General features: G+C 48.6%; 1 protein-coding gene across 1 annotated transcript in view; it reads right to left on the reverse strand.

The window, feature by feature from the left end:
• LOC147671992 (axonemal dynein light chain domain-containing protein 1-like) overlaps positions 1-27,294 on the reverse strand; it is a gene marked incomplete at its 3' end in the record, with an annotated part of 350,388 nt that overhangs the window by 26,095 nt on the left and 296,999 nt on the right. Inside the window, exons 18-20 of the mRNA XM_086948070.1 lie at positions 15,911-16,007; positions 15,392-15,493; positions 8,380-8,457 (exon numbers count right to left, since the gene is read on the reverse strand). Of these exons, the coding sequence (XP_086804196.1) occupies positions 8,380-8,457; positions 15,392-15,493; positions 15,911-16,007 (277 nt within the window). The remainder of the gene's footprint in view (positions 1-8,379; positions 8,458-15,391; positions 15,494-15,910; positions 16,008-27,294) is intronic.

The following is a 27,294-nucleotide window of genomic DNA, read 5'->3' on the forward strand; positions in this document are numbered from 1 at the left end:
CTGTGGAAGAAGGGACGAGGCTTCATGGCACATTGGGATCAAATGAAATGCTGGCCAGGTGTACCCTGTGGGGTCAGCCCAAAGCAGGGGGAGGTCTTTTAGCCCACAAAGTGGTGGGCAGGCGCCCGAACAGACGAGTCGCGCTGGGACCTCGCTGAACAGTGATCAAACCCCCAGTTTTCCTTGAGATTTGAAGGCGGCCACATAAACCTGGCAGTCAGAGAGGGGGTACAGCCCATTGACAGAAAACACGAGGCAGACAGAGGGCAGAAGGACACAAAAACGAGAGGGAAGAAGGACACACAAGCTACGGCAGCAGGGATGGGGCCATGTCTGGGCACAGACTAGAGGTCTCTCCGGGGAGGTGCTGCGCCAGGCCCTTGGCACAGGGAGGGGGCCATGTCTGGGCACAGACTAGAGGTCTCTCCGGGGAGATGCTGCGCCAGGCCCTTGGCACAGGGAGGCGGCCATGTCTGGGCACAGACTAGTGGTCTCTCCGGGGAGGTGCTCCGCAAGGCCCTTGGCACAGGGACGGAGCCATGTCTGGGCACAGACTAGAGGTCTCACCCGCGAGGTGCGTCTCCAGGCCCTTGGCACAGCGAGGGGGGCACGTCTGGGCACAGACTAGAGGTCTCACCCGCGAGGGCACAGACACACCCACAGACTTGAGGTCTCACCCGTGACGTGCTGCGCAAGGCCCTTGGCTCAGGGAGGGGGTCATGTCTGGGCACAGACTAGTGGTCTCATCAGGGATGTGCTGCGCCAGGCCCTTGGCACAGGGAGGGGGCTATGTCTGGGCACAGACTAGTGGTCTCACCAGGGAGGTGCTGCGCCAGGCCCTTGACACAGGGATATTTACAACAAGGGGTGGTGAGGGACAGAGTCTCTGAATTAAGCAGAATACTCTCACCCAGTCAAGAGATCAGGGCTAGATCCAACACCGTTTTTTAGCTCACTGCACCATCCCAGTTTCAGAACCTGGCTGTATGCAAATTAGTCTGTTCCTGTCCCAGTGCATGATGGGAACAGGGCAAACCAAACTACAAAAGCCAATTCTTACACTGGGAGGGCACAGACACACCCACAGACTTGAGGTCTCACCCGTGACGTGCTGCGCAACGCCCTTGGCTCAGGGAGGGGGTCATGTCTGGGCACAGACTAGTGGTCTCATCAGGGATGTGCTGCGCCAGGCCCTTGGCACAGGGAGGGGGCCATGTATGGGCACAGACTAGTGGTCTCACCAGGGAGGTGCTGCGCCAGGCCCTTGGCACAGGGAGGCGGCCATGTCTGGGCACAGACTAGTGGTCTCACCAGGGAGGTGCTGCGCCAGGCCCTTGGCACAGGGTGGCGGCCATGTCTGGGCACAGACTAGAGGTCTCGCCCGTGAGGTGCTGCGCCAGGCCCTTGGCACAGAGAGGGGGCCATGTCCGAGCACAGACTAGAGGTCTCTCCAGGGAGGTGCATGCGCCAGGCCCTTGGCAGAGTTTGTCCACTTCTATAATATTCGTGTTTCTTTGTAGACTGAGTTGACTTCACACTACCACAGACATGAAAAGTAGCTACACTGTGTACCAGTTTAGATGAAAGCGCCCAGAAGTGCCAGGAAGGGCCCCTGGGCTCGTGCAGGGCCCCTCCCTGCGTGCTGGGCTCATTTGTATGGCTGCTTTTGAGCCCACGTTGCTGCGTTTGAAGGAACCGAAGGATTTGAGCCGTTCGTTTTCCGTGTTTTTTAATCTTTGCCGGTATTATCTGAATGTATCCTCAAGGTGAAGCCAACGACCAGACGCGTCGAAATTAATTGAATCGAGTGCGGAATTGTAAAAAGATTAAGAGAAACATCAAAGAGGAGGATTTTACAGCTCTTGAGCCTGGCGCTGCCGAGGCCTCCGACTGGCAACAAAGGCGGCGTCAGGCGCTACAGGCCCGACTTCAAAGGCGGCGCAGCGCCTAGAGGGAGGCGGCGCCGCACGAGGGGCTGTGGGAAGGAAACACAGCAGGGACAGGGAGGGGTGAGGAATACTTTACCAAGAGAGTCTGTGAGAGAGAAACACGGGGTGGGGGGGGATGGGGGCAGAGCGACACGGGGGGCTGTGGGAAAGAAACACGGAGGCCGATGGGGAATCGCTTCACAAGGGGCTGTGGCAAGGAAACACGGGGGGCCGAGGGGGGCAGAGCTTCACGAGGGGCTTGAAGGGAGAAACACGAGGGGGGGGGGGGCAGCGCATCACGAGGGGCTGTGGGAAGGAAACATGGGGGCGAGGGGGGGCAGCGCATCACGAGGGGCTGTGGGAAGGAAACACGGGGGGCCGAGGGGGGGGCAGCGCTTCACGAGGAGCTTGAAGGGAGAAACACGGGGAGGGCAGCGCATCACGAGGGGCTGTGGGAAGGAAACACGGGGGGCCGAGGGGGGGGGCAGCGCTTCACGAGGGGCTGTGGGAAGGAAACACGGGGGGCCGAGGGCGGGCAGCGCTTCACGAGGGGCTTGAAAGGAGAAACACGGGGGGGCAGCGCTTCACGAGGGGCTTTGGGAAGGAAACACGGGGGGCTGAGGGGGGGCAGCGCTTCATGAGGGGCTTGAGTCGCGCTGGGACCTCGCGGAACAGTGATCAAACCCCCAGTTTTCCTTGAGATTTGAAGGCAGCCACATAAACCTGGCAGTCAGAGAGGGGGTACAGCCCATTGACAGAAAACACGAGGCAGACAGAGGGCAGAAGGACACAAAAACGAGAGGGAAGAAGGACACACAAGCTACGGCAGGAGGGGGGCAGGCACAAAGGGAATACGAACAACGGGAGGGGTCGGGAGGAAACACAAACTACGGTCACAGATGCCAGCCAGTTACCCCCACATTGGGTCACGGGTCGAAATGCAGCCTCAGCCCCACCCCTGCCCCTTCTCTTAGACAGCAGGGACTGTTTATCACACCACAGCCCCCTCATGCTCTCACGGACGGCTTCACATGGCCTCTGCAAACGATGGGCCAATCCCAGCGCGGCCCTGAGGCGAGCCCCCCGATGACGTCAGAGCTCCTTGACCAATCGGAGCGCGGCTCCCTCGTGCCAGCAGCCTATCAGAGCACGGCTCCTGCGTGCCAGCCACCAATCAGCTAGCTGCCCCTTCGGTTTGGTCTCCGTGGCTCTGGAGATGCGGGCGGCGATTTCTAGGTCAGTCTCAGGCCCCGGGCCACGGCGGTGGAACACAGCAGGGTTACCTCACGGCAGGGGCGCTCACAGCCAGGAGTTTTTAGGCCACAAAAGCGGGGGCTAAGGAGAACGATCTTGGCAACTCCTAAGCACTCACCTGGACTTCTTCCGGGTGCCGTCAATGCCGGCCCAGATTCGGGGGCGTGCCCGAGAACAGGCTTTCGGCTGACGTCGCCAAAAGCCAAAAATTCTCGGGAACGCCCCCGAATCTGGTCTGGGATTGAAGGACAGAGCCGTCTTCCATTGGCTAGCCTCCATTTATGGAGCTAGCCAATGAAAGACGGGGGCGTATTCCAAGCCACATATACTATACTCATTAGCTTTTTCCTAGCACATGCGTACTTCGTACGCATTGGCTAGGCAAAACCTAAAAAGGCGAGGGGTGTGTGTGTGTGTATGTCTGAGCGGTGAAAAGCAGGGCATGGTAGATGAGGAGGAAGGAGGGGGGGGGAAGAGGCAGCTGCCTCGCCAGCACTTCGATGCTTCGGTTGCCTTGGGAAACAGCAATGCGATCAGATACCAGGAGCTGCCACGAGGAAGAGGCACGGAAAGGGCACCAGCTGGAACTACACACAGCAGCAGCAGCAACGAGGACGTCCGGGAAAGGCAACAGGGTGCAAGGCAGCGAAAAAATAATAATAATGATGACTCTACGTTCATTCCACAGGTGTATATTCATGAACCCAGCTCCCGGCATTTCCTGGTGTGTGCATTCTGACGTCTCTCTGATTGGAGGACAGTCGTGGATGACGTTATATTCTTTTGTCCTCCAATCAGAGAGCACATTGACACGCATTATTCGTAATCCGAAACGCAAACGTTTTGCATTCCGGATCCAGGCAGTTCCAGGCAGGAGCGCAACCCCCTTTGAATGAGTCCACGCCCCCCCTGGGGGTCGCGCCCCACAGATTGAAGACCCATGGTCTACCCCCACTTGTGAAGCGGTGGCCCTTTTGAAGTGCGGGGTCGTGAGGAGCTGCCCGGGGAGGATTGTGCCCCGAGGGACTGTGGCGTGTTAAGGCACTGTGCCCTATGACTGTTGTGGTTGAAGTGCTGTGAGGCCCCGAAGCGCTGCGAAGCCCTGAGTACCGCGAGTTGCGAGGTGCCAACCTGCCACCGGAAGCGCTGTGCCTGGAAGAGCTGAGAGCTGTGTGAGCAGAGGGAGAGGAGCGGTGCGCTGTGAATAGCGCTGTTTGCTGAGGAGAAGAGCGCCGTGTGGCCTGAAGGGACTGTGAGGGGAATAGAGCTGGAGGAGCCTACCCTCGTTTTGGCGCGCTTGGGCAATTAAAAATAATTAATTAAAAGGGAGCCTACCCCGAACTGCGGCCGAGGAGACGGTGGCGCTGCCTGAAGATTGCGCCTTGTGCCGCCGATCTCACCGCCGCGGCCCGGCGCTGCATTTGAGGGACCCCCCCACACTGCTGTGGGCATCGTTGCGGCGGCCCCCGGTGTCAGGAGAGGGCTGCATCATGTGACGGGGGCGACCGGCCGCGTCATCGGCCTGCCCCCACCAACGCCGCGCACGGATTGGCCCGCGCAGCCGTGCCCCCAGAAAGGCAGCGCAGGGATTGGCTGCCGACTGGGCAGCCAGAGGAAGGGAAGCCGAGCCTAAGCCCCGGGTCCCGGTGAGGTAGGGGGAGCCCGGGTGAAGACGGAGATAGGAGGCGCCTGGGCGGGGCCCCCTGTGCCCCCTGTGCCCCCCCGAAGGGAGCCCCGGTGAGAGCGACCAGAGCAGTCTGTGCTCCGTGGACTGGGGTCGGTGCCGGGAAGAGGCCCTGCTGAGTGAAGCGGGGCCGGGGCACACTGTTGGTGTCTGTCCCGCTGCCGGAACCGAGGAGAATGGAGGCGGCTGCCTGAAGCCGCCGGAGAAAGAGGAAACAGCGCCCCCCCCCCCTGCGAGCTGCCAGTCGGGCAGCCAGGAGAAGCGACCCGACAGCTTTGCGGGGCTCCCGGGAGGTCGAGGGAGCACCGTGTGAGGTGGGACTAAAGTCAGGTTGGCTTCCCCCACGTGGGCCAGGTCACCGCATTCGCCCCCTGTGGCCTCCCCGAGGCTGTTTTGAACCCCCGGGCCCCCTGTGAGGAAGAGGGGCCCGGATGAAGCAAGTGTGCCCCGCCGGTCTGCGCCCGAGGAGAGCCTCTCCAGAGGACGCCTGCAGTACCTACTGAGCCCCGCAGGAGCCATCGAGAGGAGCCCGGTGAGTGGGGCCTGCGTTAAGCTGTGTGGGGGTAGAGAGGGCAACGGGACACAGGGTCGGTGTCCGCCCCCCTCCCCTTTGTTGACTGATAGGGGCCCAAGTGCCCAGAACCAGGGTAAAGGCCACTAGTGACTGCTGGGGAATTAGTTAACCCCAGGATGCCAGTTAGGCCCCTCTGAACTGCCTACAGAGACCCCGGTTAATCATAAAGGCCACGGGGGAAATGTAGAATGTTGTAGGGGCCCCCAGGGAAATGTTTGATACGCATAGCCAGGTGATATGCCTAATGAAATGCACATTTTTACCTGTTGCCTGATGTTCCCTGAAATGTTTAGGCCTGACAACCAATCTATATGTTTATGCCCGAGGAGGGTTTGCCCTAGGTTGGGGTTCATAGGCCTAGAGTCAGGCCCATGGTAAATGCATAAATGCCCCCAGGTTCAATGTGATTTGGGCCTAGTGTTCATGTGACTGCTATCTGCATGACCTCCAGGAGTTAGGGCCGAGCTTTATGTTAATGCTGGGGTGATGCTGAGGCAGATGGTTTCGCGCCCAGTGTGCTGATGGCCTAGTATTAATGCTTGATGGGGGGTTATGTATGCTGTTGTATACTCCCTGATGTCTTATACTAGTGGACCTGCCGCTATGCTGGCCTGACGTGTCATTCCAGGCCCCTGGTTGCATCCCATTTTAATGAGCAAGCCTTGCTGCTTTATTACAGGTGCTCCTGTCCGTTATCATGTTCTGAGATGCCATGAAGTTCTTCCTTTACAGGGGTCGGGTTGGAGTTATAGTGCACGGTGTGTACTTATGCTGATGTTGTATTTTGTAATTTTGTAATTACAGCCTACCACTAAAGATGAGAGCCGGAGTTGGCCCCGCCATATTGACCCCAGGTATAATGTCAATTTAATCACATTCTTCTTTATTTCAGCCATGGACTTATGGACTCAGCCCTTACTTCCCATGTAAATAACCCCCGATACACTTGGCTCTGGTGCCAGTTGGCGCTGTGTTGTGATACCACTGTTTATGCATTTTTGCCTTGCAGGTTGGAGATATACTAAACTACTTACTAATTTTCCAACGCAAGCTGGTATCCTGCCTCCTTTGTGGTGTGCCTGGTGTGTCGTCTGTGAGTACTGCGTGAGTGCTTCACATGTCCTCCGAAGTTTGGCCTGCCCGCTTGATTCTGTGCTACCCCCCCGGGGGATTTGGTAACTCCATTTCTTACATACTGTAAGTGGTAGCCTTTGATATTTCTATCTTGAATAACGTCATGTAGCTAGTTTAACGTCTGCATAGGGAACTCCACCATGCAGTATGAAAGTGGCACCGAACGTTGAGTCAAATTAGGTGACTGAACCTTACGCTCCGTATGTGAGGAAAACATAGCCTCGTTATTTTCTTCCTCAGAATCCACATATTTTCAGTATTTAATTCTTCCACATGAGTTGCTCCTTTTTCAGGTATTTTTCATCACTGAAGAATGCTTCTAAAGGGGTCCAAATCTGCTAGTGCCTGCCTCTCTTCTTCCTCCTGTCTTAAAGAGGCATATTGTAAGAGTCGTCTTGGTAGTTACAGAGGAACTGGTGACACTAACAACATCTGTAGTGACCAAATGGCAAGAACTAGTGAAATGGCTGAGTTAGACAACACTTTGACACTAAAGGTTGGCCTGCAGGCTCAACACTAATTGTGTAGCTGTACTTGAAGGTCACAGAGGTGCTTGCAAAGTTTCCGCTGTTGTAGATGAGCCATTCATCGTTCACTGGAGTTCAGATGACGTGACGCAATTAGGTAGTCACCATGTCAATGATAGGGTCCTTTTAGACAGCATAAAAACCGGCATTAATGGTATTCTCAAGGACTTTGTTGATGATGAAGCCAAGACCAACAATGGCCTTGCCGTTGATGGATAATGGCAAAGTTGCCTGTTTCCTAGATGGTTTCCCCATTGTGGATGGTCTCGCCAACAAACTGTGTTCGATTCTGAGGTGACTTTAGACTTGTTCATAGAGGCTTCATCCTCAGAAAGGATGTTCCTTTAGAATTTCTTTTCATGGTTTTCAGGCATCTCATCAGGACAGCGGCTGATCGAGTGTCTAACCCTTAGGGATCAGAGGGTCGCAGAGCCTGCTTGCAAGTCTTGTAACCTGATTTCTCTGATAAAGATTTGGTAGGCTTACCGTGGTGTTCTGAAGAGGTAGCCTCCAGTTTGTCTTTCAAAATAGTGAACAACAGTCTTTTTTCCTGGTCTTTTAATGTTTTGGCTGAACACCGTACAAATATCACAGTCCTTAGGTTTGTGATTGGGGTGAAGGCAATATCAATATTTTGTATATAGTCATCCATATATATAGTCTTTTTTTACCAGAGATTTCGTCTGTATAGTTTCAGCCAGGCTAAAACCAAGAGGTTCTCCTGAAAATATTGAAGAAATTCTTCTTTTAGAAAGAGCTGCACAGAGCTTACACTGATTGTGCGGTAGAAAATCTGACAGTTGGAAGCCTCTGGTAGGGAAACAGCAGAGGGTGTTGGCATAGGATTTGCTGGCCTTTGAATCATTGATAATGACGTGTCACGTGAATAGAATGCAAATGTTTAGTTTTAAGTACAATTTTATAGAGTGTAAATGTACACTGCTGTGTTAATATAGTTACAGGGAGTTCCCAGTCAGACGAGTCTAGCGCCTGGACGCCTCAGGGCAGCTGCAGCGCTCTACAAATCACATTTTCATTTCATTTCATTTCATATGAATCGTTGCAATATACAGTAGTCAAGAATCCTCTTAGCGGCCTTGATTACATGAAAGAGATCCACCAATTGCAAGCCATTTATGATGTCACCCTCCAGCAAAACACATTTGTGATAGCAGTCTGTGAATGATGCCTTTCAGCAGATAAACTCTTTTCGAACTCAATGAGTCCACACTCATGTCTGGGCAGGGCAGCCTTTGTAAATATGAAAAGTTCACTTGCCTCTAAAGCTGGAACTCCTGAAGGTTCAGTATCTGGCAATCTCTGACTTTCTGGTGGTTTGGATTTATTAGAGAGTTCCTGTAAAAGTAGAGAGCAAAGAAGAGCAATCACTATTCAAGTCTGTCAGCTCTACTTTCCATAGAAATTAATCAAGGCTCTAAAAATAACTCAATCAACTCTTTTCATTCCTTAACATTCAAGTATCACCTCCCTCAGATAATGGAAATTTACTTGACCTATCCTGAAAAGTGAGTTACAGCTTCTGCGAGTCGGCAAACTGTCCCTCTAAGCTCTTCTAGCTCGAAGTCTACCTCTAAGCTTGTCTAACGCTAAATCTAAATAGCCATCCACCGTATCAGTCTTTTCTCCTAACAGTAAATCACAGACTCAACAGAATGTTGTAGAGCAGCACCACTCAGCAGTGGCCACTGCCGTCGCCTGAATCTTGGAAAAAAAGCAATGAAGTATTAGTCCCTTTTCAGTTTCTTAGCAGCAGATGACAGAACCCATGTCCTGATCTAGGGAATCTAGATGAAGCCACTGACTTTGCCAGATGAGTACATGACCATAGTACATTGATACTAGGGCCGTTGCTTTCATCCAGTTTGATTTAGCCGAACAAGTTATCTATCTATTTTAAATCAACTAGATATATTTGGTTACATCATTTAGTTTCTGGTCATTTATCAACATTGTAATTAATACCTAAATTGCCCCCAACAGTAATTAAATAAACTAAGAACACAGGCCCAACATTTCTGTAGGAGACTACAACTAGTCCTGCTGAATGTCAGGGTTACTGAATACAAAGGCTGCCTACTCTTGATGCCAGCTCACACTGCTTTTGTCCACCACTCTATGCTTCTTGTCTCTTTAGCACACTTTTGCAGGTTCTTTATTATCCCTGGGTTCACACCTATTACTATTTTTCTTACTTCTTCTTTGTCTTTCCTTTTTTTCCTTTCTCTTATTCTGGGTCAACATCTGAAGATGAAAAATAAGCCCGGGCCTTAAACCTGCAACCACCAGCACAAATTAAGCACTCACGATATCAATAAACATCCCCTGAAAGTACCATCCTGTTCCTGACACTTAGACAAAAAGCAGCAACCACTTTGCAACTCTGGCATAGTGTGAACATTCTGTTCTCACTCACATACAGAAACCACCTGCAGCTATAAACATGTACCTAAACTCAACTTGACTCATACTATAGCATGCTCAATTAAAAGTGAGGGGTTAAGGCGGAGATATAAGCTCCTGCTATTACAGCTGTAGAGGGAAAAAGCTCCTGCTATTTATTACAGCTGTAGAGGGGGGGGGGAGTTCCACAGTTTGAGTGCAAAGAATGAGAAGTCTCACGTATGGTGGTGAATTTCACTATGTGAGTGAGAGCGCTTTTAGGCCTGGATTACAAGCTGGATGGAGCAGTGCAAGCCAAATTGAGACCGCTTGACCAATGCGCTCTCTCGCCAAAGGGTCTGTGTATAACAGCTTAACCCATCTGACATACTTGTGCCCTACTCCCGACTGAACCAGCATTCCTCACATATACTCCCAGATTAAGGTTTCAAAGGCTTGCTCGAAACCAAGTAAGCCAAGGCAAACTCATCATCCCCCAGTTGGGGTGCATTTATGACACGAGACAACCTACGCAGATTATAAATCGTGTTACTTATCGGGATGAACCTGAATTGTTCCTCATACACCAGCCCAGGAATAATTTCAGTTAGCCTAGTCACTAACACTTTGCTAAGCACCTTCCCATCAACATTTAAAAGCATTAAGAACAATTTACTTACCTTTGGTAACACCTCAAATCCGTGGGCCCGGAGGCGCTCCCATAGTATTCAGTGGAGTACCAAAAATTGAGGATGCTGTCTCTTTCACAAATAAACAAAGGGAGAGTAAGGGTATGATAGTTCACTCTCTTACCCCTTAAGAATGTTTTGATAAACAACTGAAGAGTGAAGATAACGGAATACCACTTTCAAAAGAGTACTCTTGATATGGTCAAAAAACATACAAATGGAGAAGGAAAACCAAAGACTGGTTGAATAAGAACCCTCACTCACCACCTAGTGGTGACATGCTTCATCACTGGGTTCCCACTGGAAAGACCTAGCGTCTTTCCAGTGTGCTACAACGCCTGTATACAGCGGAGCTGGTTCTTGTGAGTGTTGAGGGTGCAAACAGAAAAACCAAATTGTGCTAAGTGAGTGCAAAAAAAGGTAAAATTAAAAAGTGCGTAGTTGTGACAGTAAACTATTTTATTCAGAGTCCAACCAGCACTGGTTAAAAACAATTTAGAGTGGAAACATAGGGAGGGTCTCAGTAATTAAAGACACCTAGTCCACAAAGTGAAAAGATTAGGTCGACATGTTTCTGCTATAAGTGAGCCCGAGTCGCTCAGCTTTCGTCAGGACCAAAGATGTGTGATCCTCCGGTGGTGTGCACGCCCTAAGGTGCACCCTGCCGTGAGGAATATTGTGTGAAAAAGTAAAAAGGATAAATTGATCCAAAATACTTACGGCTTAGAGCCGATTCTGACCCATGCAGCAATTTGCTGGGGTCTGTACCTGTAAGGAAAAATTGTTTTAAATTATCAGCAAAATTATTACAGTGTCTTATCAGTAGTATTTATGGTCTATGGTTATGTCAGACTAGCGGCATCTAATTTTTTTTTTTGCTTTCTTGTGGAGGTCATGCTGAGCAGGATGGATTCCTGGTAATCGCTTTAAACTCCTTCTCCGCAACCTTTGTTTCCTTCTTTGGTTTCTTGTTCTGGGGGGGAGAGTTTCTCACAGCGCCAAACGGAGACCTTGGAGACTCGCTACTCACCACCAGCATCACAGCCAGTCCTGGGGAGCCAACGCTGTTGTTCTCCCTTGCCGCAGTTGTCCACCACACCTGAGGACGCCGCGGGGGGAACTACAGCTCCCAGGCTGCTCGGCGAGCACTTCCGCCTGCCGCCTGCCAGCGCGCCCGGAGGCGCTTGAAAAGGAGCACACAGCCCCGGTGGAGCGGGGAGAGTTTCTCACAGCGCCGAACGGAGACCTTGGAGACTCGCTACTCACCGCCAGCATCACAGCCAGTCCTGGGGAGCCCACGCTGTTGTTCTCCCTCGCCGCAGTTGTCCACCACACCTGAGGACGCCGCGGGGGGAACTACAGCTCCCAGGCTGCTCGGCGAGCACTTCCGCCTGCCGCCTGCCAGCGCGCCCGGAGGCGCTTGAAAAGGAGCACACAGCCCCGGTGGAGCGGGGAGAGTTTCTCACAGCGCCAAACGGAGACCTTGGAGACTCGCTACTCACCGCCAGCATCACAGCCAGTCATCAGACACGCGACGTGAAGTTCACCCGCCACCGCGTCTGCCCATGAGGAGAGATAATCGTTCTCTTAAAGTGAGTTCACATTAAATCCTGAATCTTCCAGGGGTCATGTCACCTTTTTGAACCCCTTATTTAACCTTCCCTCTCCATGAGTGGGAGTGTAGTCGGACAATTATGGTTTCTCCAAAATTAAGTGCACCTTTGGCTTAATAGCCACTATTACATAATATCCTCAGCATTTTATTAAATAAATATAAAAGCACGGGGATGGAATTGGAAGGACAGTAGTAAAAGTAATCAATTTACTTGATCCTCATACCCAATACAAGCTGCAAGGATTCCCTGCTGCTTACAAACTTAAACACTGCCCGTTGATTTCTTTCCACTATCCGGGTGGTATTTTGTGGTGAAGGATTTCTACTACATACTACTGATAAGACACTGTAATAATGTTTTGCTGATAATTTAAAACAATTTTTCCTTATAGGTACAGACCCCAGCAAATTGCTGCATGGGTCAGAATCGGCTCGAAGCCGTAAGTATTTTGGATCAATTTATCCTTTTTACTTTTTCACACAATATTCCTCACGGCAGGGTGCACCTTAGGGCGTGCACACCACCGGAGGATCACACATCTTTGGTCCTGATGAAAGCTGAGGGACTCGGGCTCACTTATAGCAGAAACATGTCGACCTAATCTTTTCACTTTGTGGACTAGGTGTCTTTAATTACTGAGACCCTCCCTATGTTTCCACTCTAAATTGTTTTTAACCAGTGCTGGTTGGACTCTGAATAAAATAGTTTACTGTTACAACTACGCACTTTTTAATTTCCCCTTTTTTTGCACTCACTTAGCACAATTTGGTTTTTCTGTTTGCACCCTCAACACTCACAGGAACCAGCTCCGCTGTATACAGGCGTTGTAGCACACTGGAAAGACGCTAGGTCTTTCCAGTGGGAACCCATTGATGAAGCATGTCACCACTAGGTGGTGAGTGAGGGTTCTTATTCAACCAGTCTTTGGTTTTCCTTCTCCATTTGTATTTTTTTTTACCACATCAAGAGTACTCTTTTGAAAGTGGTATTCCGTTATCTTCACTCTTCAGTTGCTGTCTCTTTCAGACATTGTAATTTGTCCACTGTGGCTGTCTGCTGAGAGGGAAAGAGGCTGAGCAGAAGTAGTTCAGGAGCACAGTCCACAGGGCAACTCTGTGGCCTAGAGTTACCTGGGGTGTTGCTTGTCTCAGAGTAGTGCATGTGGCAGGACAATGGTGAACTGTGCATGGATTTCTTGTGTTTTTTTGTGGGAACGCTTAGACCTACCTGATCTCATGGACCTTGAGGAAGAGTGGGTGCATCCATTCCTTCGGCCGACACCGCTTCCTCGACTTCTTTGGAGCTCAGCGACAGCAAGCTTGTCTTTATGGCCTCAAACGCTTTCCGGTACATCTTGGAACAGCACGAAAAAACTTTGTGTCTTGATTGCGTCAACATAAACCTCCAACTCTCTACTAAGCGCCCTGCATTGGCTTAATAAAATTTTATGGGTAATCCATTCGCTCTAGGGATTTTGTGATGGGCATAGTCTGTACGGCTGCTACAATTTCTTTTTTTGTTAGTGGGGAATTGAGCATCATCTGCTGCTCAAGCATAATCATGCGGACAGAGAGCAACAACAAATAAGCACCTATCCGCTGTAAATCATTTTCCAGGGGCTGGCTATATATCTGTCTGAGATGTGCCACAAAAGCGTTGTCCCTGTGTCAAAACCTCAGATACAGCCTTGTTCAGACCAATATTTCTGAACAATGCCATGTATGTTCATATGTTTCAGTGTGAGATTTAGACGAAGTTTTCTAGCCACACCTGTCATTCTCTGATGAGTAGGATGATGCACTATATTGTATGTTATGTCACCCACTCCTATTACTCTCTGTGCCTTGACTTTACTAATTCAGAAGCAGCGCTCCCTGCATTCCAGCGGTGCTCTGACAGTCTCTCGCAGAGCTCAGACAGATCAGCCTGGAATTTCTTTATAACATAGCAACAGTAAGTTATGAAATCTATAACCCACTGGTGCTATGTCACAGCAGAACATTTTTACACTTAGAACGTGACATTCACACTCATGGCACAAAAACAATTTTGCTAAACCACGTTCCTTGCCAATTCCATGCCTCCGCAAGGACTCAATCAACCTGGCTTTAAAAACATTGATGGGGCTACCAGCCTTATACTAAATGAAGCCCATTCCATTCCAGTTAGAGATTCCTTTCAGCCTTCTTTTTTGTCATGCATTCTTGATTGTGCTATATTGAAGCAGGGTCCATGCTATTGCTGATAGAAGATATGTATGTATCATGTATGGCTCTCATTGAAAACATCTATCGCTTATTTCAGTTTCTAAATCTCATAATCCACTGATATGACACAGCACCAGTTGATATCAAAACGGGTAACCCATGGTTGTGACGTCATACAGGCCTTCCAGGCCAGGCTAACAGAACTCCTTGAGAACCTCCAGGACAGTGCTGGTAATCTGCTTTGACTGAAAGCAGAAGCACAGCTGCAGGAGGGGAAATAAAGGCAGCACAGGTGTTGTGGGTAGGTTAAGGATTGCAGGTAAGTTATTATTTTCCAAATTCAAGTAGGGAGGAGAGGCCATGTTATGGATGACTTCCCCATTACTCCTCTGCCACTGCATAGCAGTTGTAAGCAGTGGCAGGTGATTATGGTGGTCATACATAACATAAAATTATTGATGGGTAAAAAGTAAATTACGGTGATGTTTTCCACCTCAGGATTCTAAGTGGCATAATAGACAACTGGAGCATTGCTCTCATTGTCTATTTGATGTGACCCAGAAACCCTCAGTGAAAAACCTCCCCATAATTCACTGTTACCCAGCTATACCTTTATATCTTATGTATGGCTTTCATACAGAACCTCTGTCGTTTATTTAAGTTTCTGCATCTCATAACCCACTACTATGACATAAGAGTTGATATCTAAGCTGATTATCAACTGTTGTGATGTCATAAAGGCCTACCTGGACAGGAGAAGCGGCAGTCTGCGAGCCTGTCTGTGAAGCTCCGCGTGTCTGCTTTGACAAAAAGCAGAAAGCACAGCTGCAGGAGGAGGAAGGAAGGCAGTTGACAGTGCTGTGGGTTGGTCAAGGATGAAAGGTAAGTTTTTTTATATTCTTTTTTACCTTTGGGACAGGGATACATAACAGAGACCATGTTATGTACAGCTCTCCTATTACTACTCTGCCACTGCTTAGCGGTTGAAAGTGGCGGCCCATGATTTTGGGGCCATACTTAACATAAAATTATATTTGATGTTACTCAGAACCCCTCAGTGAAAAACATCCCAGTAACTCACTGTTACTCATCTAGAATTCTATACATTGTAGGATATGTCAAGTGGTACTCAGCCAACAAGGATGAAGTTAAGGTACAAATAGTGGTAATGAGGTTCTGCATCAAACCCTGATTATAGCTGAGATCAGTGTCAAGGCAAGGGTGGCTCAGTAGGTTTGCCACTATGATATCTATCATCACTAGCAGTCAGCCAAGAAAGTGTCTCCAAATCACCCTTGGTACAACAATTTACAGGTACTAGTATCTGTTCATCCCACTCTCTTCCCATGGCACTCTGCAGGATGGGTGATCATGGTACCTCTGTACTCTCCTGGCGTTCGGTAGTCATCAAGGACAATGGGAGGCCTGTAAGTTCAGACAGGAGTAGTTCACAGGTTTCGATCCACTCGTTGCACTCCATCTGGTGATAAAAACAAAGTGAAAGATAAAGAAATATGAGACCAAATGTTGGGCACTTCTCTTTCAGTGCCATCATCTCAGTAGCTTTATGTCGAAGATCCTTGCAAGCTACTCGGGCAATGTATCAAAGCTATCTTCTCCTACTTCCTGCCCCTGTCCACATGAAACACTAGGTTGTGTTTATTTTAGCAAACACATAGCATTGTCACTGCAAGGATGCTACCTATATTTCCACACGTGATCTTGCAAAAGGTATACACAAAACATATTCATTGCAAATACACAAGAGTGTTTCACGATAAAAACACAGACATAACTATTGCTATACTAAATGCTTGTTGAGTCCTCCTAGGTATAAGGCAAAAAAACTGGGCATTGGTAAGGTTGACAGATACAGCAAGAAAAAGAAAAACTTCACCTTGACAATCTCCAATTCCTTGAGTTCATAGGTGGGATCAGCCTCAAAGGAATCTCCTTTTTCTTGAGAAATCTTATCCACCATGTCCTTGCAGGACCTAAAAGACAGAAGATTTGTGTGAAAGGGGAAGGAAAACTATATAAATGTAAATGATAGAGCGAAAAGATGCATAGTTTAACACTTCAAGAATGCAGACAACAGGATGCCAGGAAAAAGTCTAGAGACACTGACTGCATGACCCTGATGTGCTTCACTGAAAAGCTTTGTAATTTCCAGTGTGCATGATGGGTGACTGTGTATATACTCTAAGTGAGAACACATGTGGTGTGTACATGTGTATACCTTCTTTGTGTGTCTGAGTATGCATATGTGCAGGAACGTGTGGGGTTCGTTGCTGGGGCAAATTATCTTCCTGTGGACATCAATATCCAGTGGAATTTATTTGGGAGCGAAGGAAATGCTGTTGAAATGCAGGAGACAGTGACTTGCCACCTGAGATCCTGTCAGCTCATAAGAAGGCTTCCAGTGATAGGCTGACTCTAACCTGTCACTGGCCAATTACCTTGATAGTTTCCTCTGTTAGAATTTGAGGACGGATACTTATGTTTTGGTTACAGTTCAGGCTCACAAGAATGGAATACATGTGGATAAACCGGACAGATTAAGGAACGGCATGGAGCTGTTGAACAGTGTTTACACCTATATTCATTAATCAAGAAATACACAGCAATTTGGAAGATATCAGTTGTCTGAGTTTCTTTCATGTGAACAGACTTAAGCTATAGCTCATTCTGAGTCACAAGGGAGTTGATGATTGGATGTTAAATTTAATACAAGGTTTGCATTATTGGTTAGTTACTGCTAATGGATATAGAGCAAAAAGGGAATGCACAGAGAATTGTAACTCTATTAGAAAAGTAAGGAAGGGTGTGCCTTACCCTACTCTTCCTTTCTTTGCATAATAATAGTCTTGAGGCAGGTTTATAAGAGTGTGGCTAAAATCCATGAAGAGTGGAGACTAGGTTCATTGCTTTTCTTCTTTATTCATATGACCTGGTGGTGCTTAACATAGCAGAAAACTGGCATCCAAGATCAAATAATTTTTATGAAACCATTATGGAATTACTGGCTTTAACAACTAAAAGAAATTCTACGTTATGGTAAGTTAAGTCGCTAAGAGCATAAAATAATGAGATTCCAAAGGCCCCTGTAAGGAGTGTTAGTTCATTTACCTACTTAGATGTGAATTTTGATGTAGTTTTGAAATGGGCCCAACACATAGAACAGAGGCAGGTGTATTTCAAGCAGACTCTGGAACACTTTTCAAATGTGCCTACTGTGTTTAGGTCTCGCCTGTCGATGCGCATGCGCATCGAGCAAGCGAGACTATGGGGGCTTCTCCACTCTTTATCCACTGCAAGGAATCGTGGGGATTCCTTGCAGTGCCCGTGACTTTTAAGCTCAATGCGCATGCGCATTGAGCTTAAAAGCGCGTGCACGTCCGTCTTGTTTTACCCGCTCCGCCCCCTCCCCTTCCCGCCGTGTCGCATTTCTCCTCCCCCCTCCCCTCTCTTCCCTCCGTCTTGTTTGTTTATTTTACCCGCTCCGCCCCCTCCCCTTCCCGCCGTGTCGCATTTCTCCTCCCCCCTCCCCTCTCTTCCCTCCGTCTTGTTTGTTTATTTTACCCGCTCCGCCCCCTCCCCTGCCCGCCGTGTCGCATTTTCTTTTAAATCCCCACTTCCCCCCTACCCCCCATCAATGCCAACACTGACGCCGTGCTCTGCTGCTTGTTAGGTCTGGCCTGTCGATGCGCATGCGCATCGAGCAAGCGAGACTATGGTGGCTTATCCACTCTTTATCCAACTTGCAAGGAATCGTGGCGATTCCTTGCAGTGCACGAGAAATTTAAGCTCAATGCGCATGCGCATTGAGCTTAAAAGCGCGTGCACATGCCCCCAGCCGCCTGCCTTGCCTACTCTCCCAGCTGGTGCCGCTCCACCCCCTGCGGCATCAAAGGCTTTCACGGCCGGCCGGCCATGCTTTCAGTTTCACGACCGGCCGGCCGTGTGAAGTACATTTCAAAGCCCGCTCTCCCTGCTCCGCCCCCTGCTCCGGCCGAGACGCATTTCTCCTCCCTCCTCCCCCCTCCTGGGTCAGGTTACCCTGCTTTCTCTTTCGCTTTTTTTTCACGCTCATGCTTATGATTTCTTTATTGTATCTTGTGCTTCTCCGCCCATCTAATGGTTGTTAGTGCGCTTTACGTTTGAACAGCCATAGAAAATGAGATTTCTTATATAATAAATATTTAACTTGCATACAAATGGGAGTGCTTTAGTGGGAGAGCGTGACAATTGTTCGTAGGGATCATTTGAAGATAGGGAGGTGCGTCATTTCCTGTGGAAAACGCGGAAGAGACTTTTCACAGTTGAATGGAAGGGGTGAAGGTAAAGTGTGTTATAAGAGGCATTATAGCATGTACACATTTTGTTTGGCCGTCTCATTGAAGTAACACGCATGCAATGCACTCTATACTATTTTAAGCTCATGCAATAAAATAAGCTCTTGAATTAGTACTTGGAAAATATTTCAGTACATAGACTTATGACACGTGCATTGCGACTAGGCTCATTTCAGTAATATACGTGTGTTCCAATTGTGAAATGACATCCAGAATTGATATTCTATTTATCACACCAAGCCACCCTGTGCTTAATCAAATCGCTCCCTGTATTATATCAGAACGCAATTGATAACGTGTTTTTAAATATAAGCCCCTTTTCCATCTTTGTTTTGTTTTTGTTTTGCCAAGTAAGCATAGGCATTCCAGCGCCTATCGAATAAAGTTTCGAGGCACAAAGGGTCTCACAGTAATGCTTTTCACCACTTTTATTGTGACACTTTATTATCGCCAGGTCATTATTAATAATTAAAGGATAGGCGATTACACACGATCCTTACTTATCGTATGCATAAGCAAATGCATATTATTTTTGGTAAATGCGGGTTTCACCAAATTCAAATGCCTACGCAGCGCCAAATGAGTTTGAGCGATAAAGGCGACACTAGAAAGGGAGCCGGGAGCAGAGGAAACTGTCCTGTAGCATTTGTACTTGCATAATTTTACTCAAAAGACCATACCCTTTAATTATTTACATTTTTCTCCAGCCACATACAATAAAATATATATTTTGTGAAGAACTTCTTAATCCTCTAGTGTGGTTTCCTGATTTTTTTTACTTGTTTTTTATTAAATCCGCCTCCACTGTATCAGGGGTTTCACGATTAGTGCTGGAAAATCAGATTTAATGGCGATGAAAAAATGTAGATTAATCGTGCTGGAGCAGCGGTTTAATCGAACGCCCTCTTTGTTTATAGCATCCAGGGTAAGCTGGCAGCCTCATTGGGAAGCATGCCTGCCCCTCTCTTTGAAGTGTTTTTTGTACAGCAGCGCATTGAGGCGGCGCAGGCGCTCTACACGTGACCTATGACATAACACGCGGTAAAGCTTCTCAAAAGCACATCAGGGGTTAAATGTTAAATTTAAAAGAGGACCCTAGACACATATTCTCTCTTCCATCCTACAGAGGAGCCCAAGCGCCTATCTTACAACTTTTCGAGGCTTCGAGGCACAAATGGGTCTCACACCAATGCTTTTCGACGCTTTTAGTGCAACATTTTAATATGGCCAGGTTGTTTTTTTTAATATTTTAAGAACAGAAACATACATGGGATCGTTACTTTGTTACTTTTTTTTATTTAGCTGGGACTGAGGGGGGGGGGGGCGGGGGTGGTGAGAATGTGATTTCGGACAATATATGAAAACACTTCCGACTGCCCCCGCCATTAACTAAAATATGAAATGGTTATTCAGCAGTCTTTGGAAATTCCTGGAGGCAGAACAAGTGTTTGCACTTGAAGGGTGTGGTTGGCTTCTCGGATTGCAATAATGTCCAATTGTCTTGAAAGAGCTTGGCAATTCAAATCACACCTGTACTAAAATGCAAGGCACTTAGCTGCCCTCCTTCCAAAATATCAGATATACACATACATTGTATTTTTTTTCTGTTTGGTGCATTTCTTATCTGCAAAGGACACTCTGTAAACACAAAGCATCTCCAAATGTGCCCTCCATAGCAATACATATTATTATTATTATTATTATTATTATTATTATTTCTCACACCCTCACTCACCCTCACACACACTCACGCAACGTCACACACCCGAAGCCTCACACCCCCTCACTCACACTCACCCTCACACCCCCTAACCCGCACACCGCCTAACGCTCACACCGCCTAACGCTCACACCCCCTAACGCTCACACCCCCTAACGCTCACACCCCCTAACAATCACCCCCTAACCCTCACCCCCTCACTCTCACCCCACACCCTCACCCCCTCACCCCCTCACCCTCACCCTCACCCTCACCCCCTCACCCTCCACCCTCACTCACCCTCAACCCCTCACCCTCACACCCTCAACCCTTCGCCCTCAACCTCTCACTCACCCTCACTCACCCTCAACACCTCAGCCTCACCCTCACTCAGCCTCACTCACCCTCAACCCCTCACACTCACTCACCCTCACTCACCCTCAACTCCTCACCCTCACTCACCCTCACCCTCACCCTCACTCACACTCACCCTCCCTCAACCCCTCACCCTCACCCTCAAACCTTCACCCTCAACCCCTCACTCACCCTCACTCTCACTCACCCTCACTCAGCCTCAACTACTCTCACTCACCCTCAACCCCTCACCCTAACTCACCCTCACCCTCACTCACCCTCAACACCTCACTCACCCTCACCCTCACTCACCCTCAACACCTCACCCTCAACCTCAACCCCTCACCCTCACCCTCACTCACCCTCACCCTCACTCACTCACCCTCACTCACTCACCCTCACTCTCACTCACCCTCAACCCCTCACCCTCACTCACCCTCACTCACCCTCAACCCCTCACCCTCACTCACCCTCACCCACCCTCACTCACCCTCAACCCCTCACCCTCACACAGTGCAATAGGTCTCAGACCATTTCAGTTACAGCTTTAAGAAATGTTTATGGCTTTTTTTATTTGTAATTCTTTAGCATTGGCTACAGGAAACAAAAATGCTAAACATTTACAAAAAAAACCCATAAACAATTCTAAAAGCACTAACTCTAACGGTGCGAGACCTATTGCATTTCCAATGCTTGTTTTTTTTCTTCCTCACTTCTAGCTGCTGCAATTCCAGTCCAGCAGCCTGGGCGACGGAGGGAGGATTTGCAAGCAGAGCTGCTCCCATTTGCAATCAATTTCCGTAGAATTTGGCAATGATTTAAATGCTTACTTTTTTCCGCATTTTTGTTAGCACAGAGCTGTGGCATTATCGAACCGGCGTCGATCTCTTTCTGCTTACTGAATTTGCCAATGATTTAAATGCTTATTTTTTCCGCATTTTTGTTAGCACAGAGCTGTGGCATTATCGAACCGGCGTCGATCTCTTTCTGCTTACTCAACAAGGCGCACTGTTGACAAACACTGATGAGCCAACTGGTTTAACGAGGATAGCGATGTTGGCCACCCCTCACCCTCACTCACCCTCACCCTCACTCACCCTCAACCCCTCACCCTCACTCACCCTCAACCACCCTCAACCCCTCACCCTCACTCACCCTCACCCTCGACCCCTCCCCCTCAACACCTCACCCTCACCCTCACTCACCCTCACTCACCCTCAACCCCTCACCCTCACTCACCCTCAACCCCTCACCCTCAACCCCTCACTCACCCTCAACCCCTCACCCTCAACCCCTCACCCTCACCCTCACTCACTCACCCTCACTCACCCTCAACCCCTCACCCTCACTCACCCTCACTCACCCTCAACACCTCACCCTCACTCACCCTCAACCCCTCACTCACCCTCACTCTCACTCATCCTCACTCACCCTCAACCCCTCACCCTCACTCACCCTCAACCCCTCTCCCTCAACCCCTCACCCTCACTCACCCTCAACCCCTCACCCTCACTCACCCTCAACCCCTCACCCTCACTCACCCTCAACCCCCCCCCTCGACCCCTCAACCCCTCACCCTCCCTCACTCACCCTCACTCACCCTCACCCCCTCACCCTCACTCACCCTCAACCCCTCACCCTCAACCCCTCACCCTCACTCACCCTCAACCCCTCACCCTCAACCCCTCACCCTCAACCCCTCACCCTCACTCACCCTCACCCTCACTCACCCTCAACCCCTCACCCTCACTCACCCTCAACCCCTCACCCTCAACCCCTCACCCTCACTCACCCTCAACACCTCACCCTCACTCACCCTCAACCCCTCACCCTCAACCCCTCACTCACCCTCACTCTCACTCATCCTCACTCACCCTCAACCCCTCACCCTCACTCACCCTCAACCCCTCTCCCTCAACCCCTCACCCTCACTCACCCTCAACCCCTCACCCTCACTCACCCTCAACCCCCCCCTCGACCCCTCCCCCTCAACCCCTCACCCTCCCTCACTCACCCTCACTCACCCTCACCCCCTCACCCTCACTCACCCTCAACCCCTCACCCTCAACCCCTCACCCTCACTCACCCTCAACCCCTCACCCTCAACCCCTCACCCTCACTCACCCTCACCCTCACTCACCCTCAACCCCTCACCCTCACTCACCCTCAACCCCTCACCCTCAACCCCTCACCCTCACTCACCCTCAACCCCTCACCCTCAACCCCTCACCCTCAACCCCTCAACCTCAACCCCTCACCCTCAACCCCTCACTCACCCTCACCCTCACTCTCACTCACCCTCAACCTCACTCACCCTCAACCCCTCACCCTCACTCACCCTCAACCCCTCACCCTCACTCACCCTCAACCCCTCACCCTCACTCACCCTCAACCCCTCACCCTCACTCACCCTCAACCCCTCACCCTCCCTCACCCTCAACCCCTCACCCTCACTCACCATCAACCACTCACCCTCACTCACCCTCAACCCCTCACCCTCACTCACCCTCAACCCCTCACCCTCAACCCCTCAACCTCAACCCCTCACCCTCAACCCCTCACTCACCCTCACCCTCACTCTCACTCACCCTCAACCCCTCACCCTCACTCACCCTCAACCCCTCACCCTCACTCACCCTCAACCCCTCACCCTCACCCTCACTCACCCTCAACCCCTCACCCTCACTCACCCTCAACCCCTCACCCTCACTCACCCTCAACCCCTCACCCTCCCTCACCCTCAACCCCTCACCCTCAACCCCTCACCCTCACTCACCATCAACCACTCACCCTCACTCACCCTTAACCCCTCACCCTCACTCACCCTCACCCTCAGTCACCCTCACCCACACTCACTCACCCTCACTCACCCTCAACCCCCCACCCTCACTCACCCTCACTCACCCTCACCCTCACTCACCCTCACTCACCCTCAACCCCTCACCCTCACTCACCCTCAACCCCTCACCCTCAACCCCTCACTCATCCTCACTCACCCTCAACCCCTCACCCTCACTCACCCTCACCCACCCTCAACCCCTCACCCTCACTCACCCTCAAACCCTCACCCTCACTCACCCTCACTCACCCTCAACCCCTCACCCTCACTCACCCTCACCCACCCTCAACACCTCATCCTCACTCACCCTCACCCTCACTCACCCTCAAACCTCACCCTCACTCACACTCACTCACCCTCACCCTCACTCACCCTCAATCCCTCACCCTCACTCACCCTCACCCTCACTCACTCTCACTCACCCTCAACCCCTCACCCTCACTCACCCTCAACCCCTCACCCTCAACCCCTCACTCTCACTCATCCTCACTCACCCTCAACCCCTCACCCTCACTCACCCTCAACCCCTCACCCTCACTCACCCTCACTCACCCTCACTCACTCACCCTCACTCACCCTCACTCACCCTCACTCACCCTCACTCACCCTCACCCACCCTCACTCACCCTCACTCACCCTCACTCACCCTCACTCACCCTTACTCACCCTTACTCACCCTCACTCACCCTCACCCACCCTCACTCACCCTTACTCACCCTTACTCACCCTCACTCACCCTCAACCCCTCACCCACCCTCACTCACCCTCAACCCCTCACCCTCACTCACCCTCAACCCCTCACTCACCCTCACCCTCACTCACCCTCACCCTCACTCACCCTCACTCAGCGCAACCACAGCATCTTAAACTAAATATATTTAATAAACTTTAAGCTATTGGCAATATAAAATAAAATCCATTTTATTTACGTATTAATTATTAATTTTTTTTAAAGCCATTGATTTTTTTTATTTCAATACATATAAGTCACATATAAGTCCCGTTAATACAAAACATGTTGCTTTACAAATGCTAGAGGTGTCACATTTACAAAAATTATAACTATTGGCTTTGTAAAGAAGAAAGCTATTAATTTCGCTATTTAGAAAAAACAACACATAAATAAAAAACAAAAAAATAAATAACACCTATAGCTCAAACTTTACTACTGCGAGACCTATTGCATTTCCAATGCTTGTTTTATCTAGGAACCTGAATCAATATTGCTATTCTATGCCCTTGTACGGCTATAATCAATAATATCCCTATAATGGCATAAGAATCAGATCCATATTTCAGTAAATCGCCCTTGCAGTCCAAGGCACGGCAAAAGCTACTTCCTTGGATTCCTAGAAAGCACAACGAGTTCTTTCGACACACCAAACCTCCAGCAACCTGGGAAATCCCCACTTGCTTTGTTTTGATTTGTAATAGAACTCCTGCGAGCACTGTAAGAACGGCCAGTTCTTAGTGACATCTTTATTGACGTCTTATGTCCAAACCTTACGTCAAACTCGGCACCTTTCAGGTATAAATATATCAACGTTGCCTTAAGCAAACACACGGTGGTGGTTTTGGAGCAGAGCAGCTATCTACTTGCCGAGAGCCCAGCTGATACGAAGAGCCCACGGAACCTGCCCCTCCTCTTTGACGCGCTGAGAAAAACGCTGTCTTTTCTCCTGCCGAGAAAATCCAGCTCCGGCGTTTCCAGCCTACCCTTGCGGGTGACTGGGATATCGAGTCCTGAAAGAGAGATACCAGACCTCCTACATTCTATTCCCAAGGTACAGTGCTGACTAAACCCTTGGAGAGAATTCTTGAATCAGATTCTTGGCAAAACCAACTTAACTTAAACTGCTACTTACTTACTCCTTCCCACGTATTAGGCTTAGGTCAGGTACACCGGGGTAGGCGTATTTTAGAAGCACCAGTTGAGCACGTTAGTCAATGTATATATGTATGTATATATTTTATCCATTTTAAAGTGTCTTATGGCTAAGAAACCATACCAATGCTTTTACAGTATTATTTCATAATACTCCTTTTACTGTACGTACTTTACTTTATATTAAGTATTGCAATTGTGGCAATTTATTTCTCTTGCATGAGAAGGAAGACTGCTCAATAAATAATACCTTTTATTGAAAACGCCTTTCTCTCTCTTCTCTGCACTCTGGTGAAACTAAGAACGCACATTTGACTGAGTGAAATAGCTGTCTATTGTTTTCACACAACTCTAGAGATTTACTCTTATTCTGGGGGAGCAAAGTTGTCATGTTATATGGTTGTCGGAAGCTGAATCCCTTCTTGTCTGAGCCAAGGAAGCTTATCCCTCCCTATTCACTCAAGAAAGTTTCCAGTGACCTTTGAGCTAGCTGGCGCAAACCTAAATTAAGTTTAACATAGTCAGTAGTGACCTAGAAGACATCAGTCCTACGTCTACACTGCTGTTTATGTTATACCAATGCGCAGAACCTATTGGGAAAATAGGAACTACACTACATGGCAAAAGACTTGGGGTCAACCTACTTTTGCATGTGGTTAAAATCTATAAAGTTTAGCATTTCAGTTTATGGAGAAGGAGTTTGGGACTACACAAATATAATTAATCTGAAACCAGAAGATAAGCAGAAAATATGTTCTTGAGATCACTTCTTGACTTCCCACCATCAGGATCTGTACAACTAATGCAGTAGGAGTCAGAAACTCTAAAGCTTGCACCTCTGTCTATTTATTTGGATATGTGAGTAAAACCATAACCATCACTTATGCTTTTGATACTGTTTTATATCCTACAAATGCAGTATCTAGAGAATATTTTCTGGGTAGTCTGGCTAGTCCATTGGAAACTATAGTCCTAGTCCCAAGCATTGTGACACCCTAAGATAAAGAAGGTTAAAAAAACATTTGTGGAATATAGACCAGCACAGCACAAAATGCATCAGTTGTTGAAACCCGAACTCATATAATATGTTCCTTATATTATCTCCCCTGGCTCAGAATACCTCTGGAAAATATATAAGAGAAATGTGCAAACAAGTAGAGGATTGGCTTGCTGTCTGATACACTGCTTTTCCATTTGAGCTAGAAATTAACATGATTGGCAGATCTTTACACTTGTAAAGGGAGATCATCTCAAACAAATGTGGATTTTGTATTGTTCTGTAAACTCTAAGATGTACCCAGAGGTAAATACACGAGTCCCAATGATAGTTCACAGGGGTCCAGATCGTGTAGCAGGCATTCATATATCTTATGCTGTAACAGCCTAAATTAACTTGCCACAGGATGGTGAAAATCTTGATGGCAGCAGATAAGCAGAAATCAAAATAGAGTAAAACTGTTGAATTTTAAATATGTTTTTTAAACATGGATGAATAGCATTTTTAATGATAACATTTTTAATTGAGTATGAATAAATTGTAAAGTGTTTTGTGAATACAGAAATTCTTCATCTAAATATACACTATTTAACTTGATGTTTTTAATATTTTGCTGTGGATGTTGCTATGGCTCTGTTGAAAGCCGAAACAATCTTTTTTGATTAAATTACTTATTTGAGTTGTATGGCCACAGATGTGGTTTTCAGACAGCCTCTAGTCTTGTTTCACTCTCAATTTTGCAAAAACAACGGGCAAGTCTACTATACAGTGGATACTCAAATGAGTAAAGGGACTTTATAGTTAGGCTCAAAATGTACTCATACAAAACCAGTGAAATTCAGCAGTTATAGTTACCTGAGCTAACTATAACTTACGCCCCACAATGCTATGCTTATAACCTCACAGATTATATCACTCATGACATGGTCAGTGACATCACTGTTGAGATCCCAAATGTATATTTTTTCAACTTAAATATCTCTGAAACTATTCAATGGATTTACACCAAATCACAAAAAGCCACACTTTCTGAACCAACATCTAGTTTTCTGCCAAATTTGGTGTAATTTTATTCAGCGGTTAATGGAGAGAGGGGGGCTGTGAGGTACTGGCTGATCTGTACCTGTCAGAGAGCTTTTTGACGTATGAGCA

The sequence above is a fragment of the Lissotriton vulgaris genome, unplaced genomic scaffold (genome assembly GCF_964263255.1).
Source record: "Lissotriton vulgaris unplaced genomic scaffold, aLisVul1.2 SCAFFOLD_2464, whole genome shotgun sequence".
Lineage (NCBI taxonomy): Eukaryota > Metazoa > Chordata > Amphibia > Caudata > Salamandridae > Lissotriton > Lissotriton vulgaris.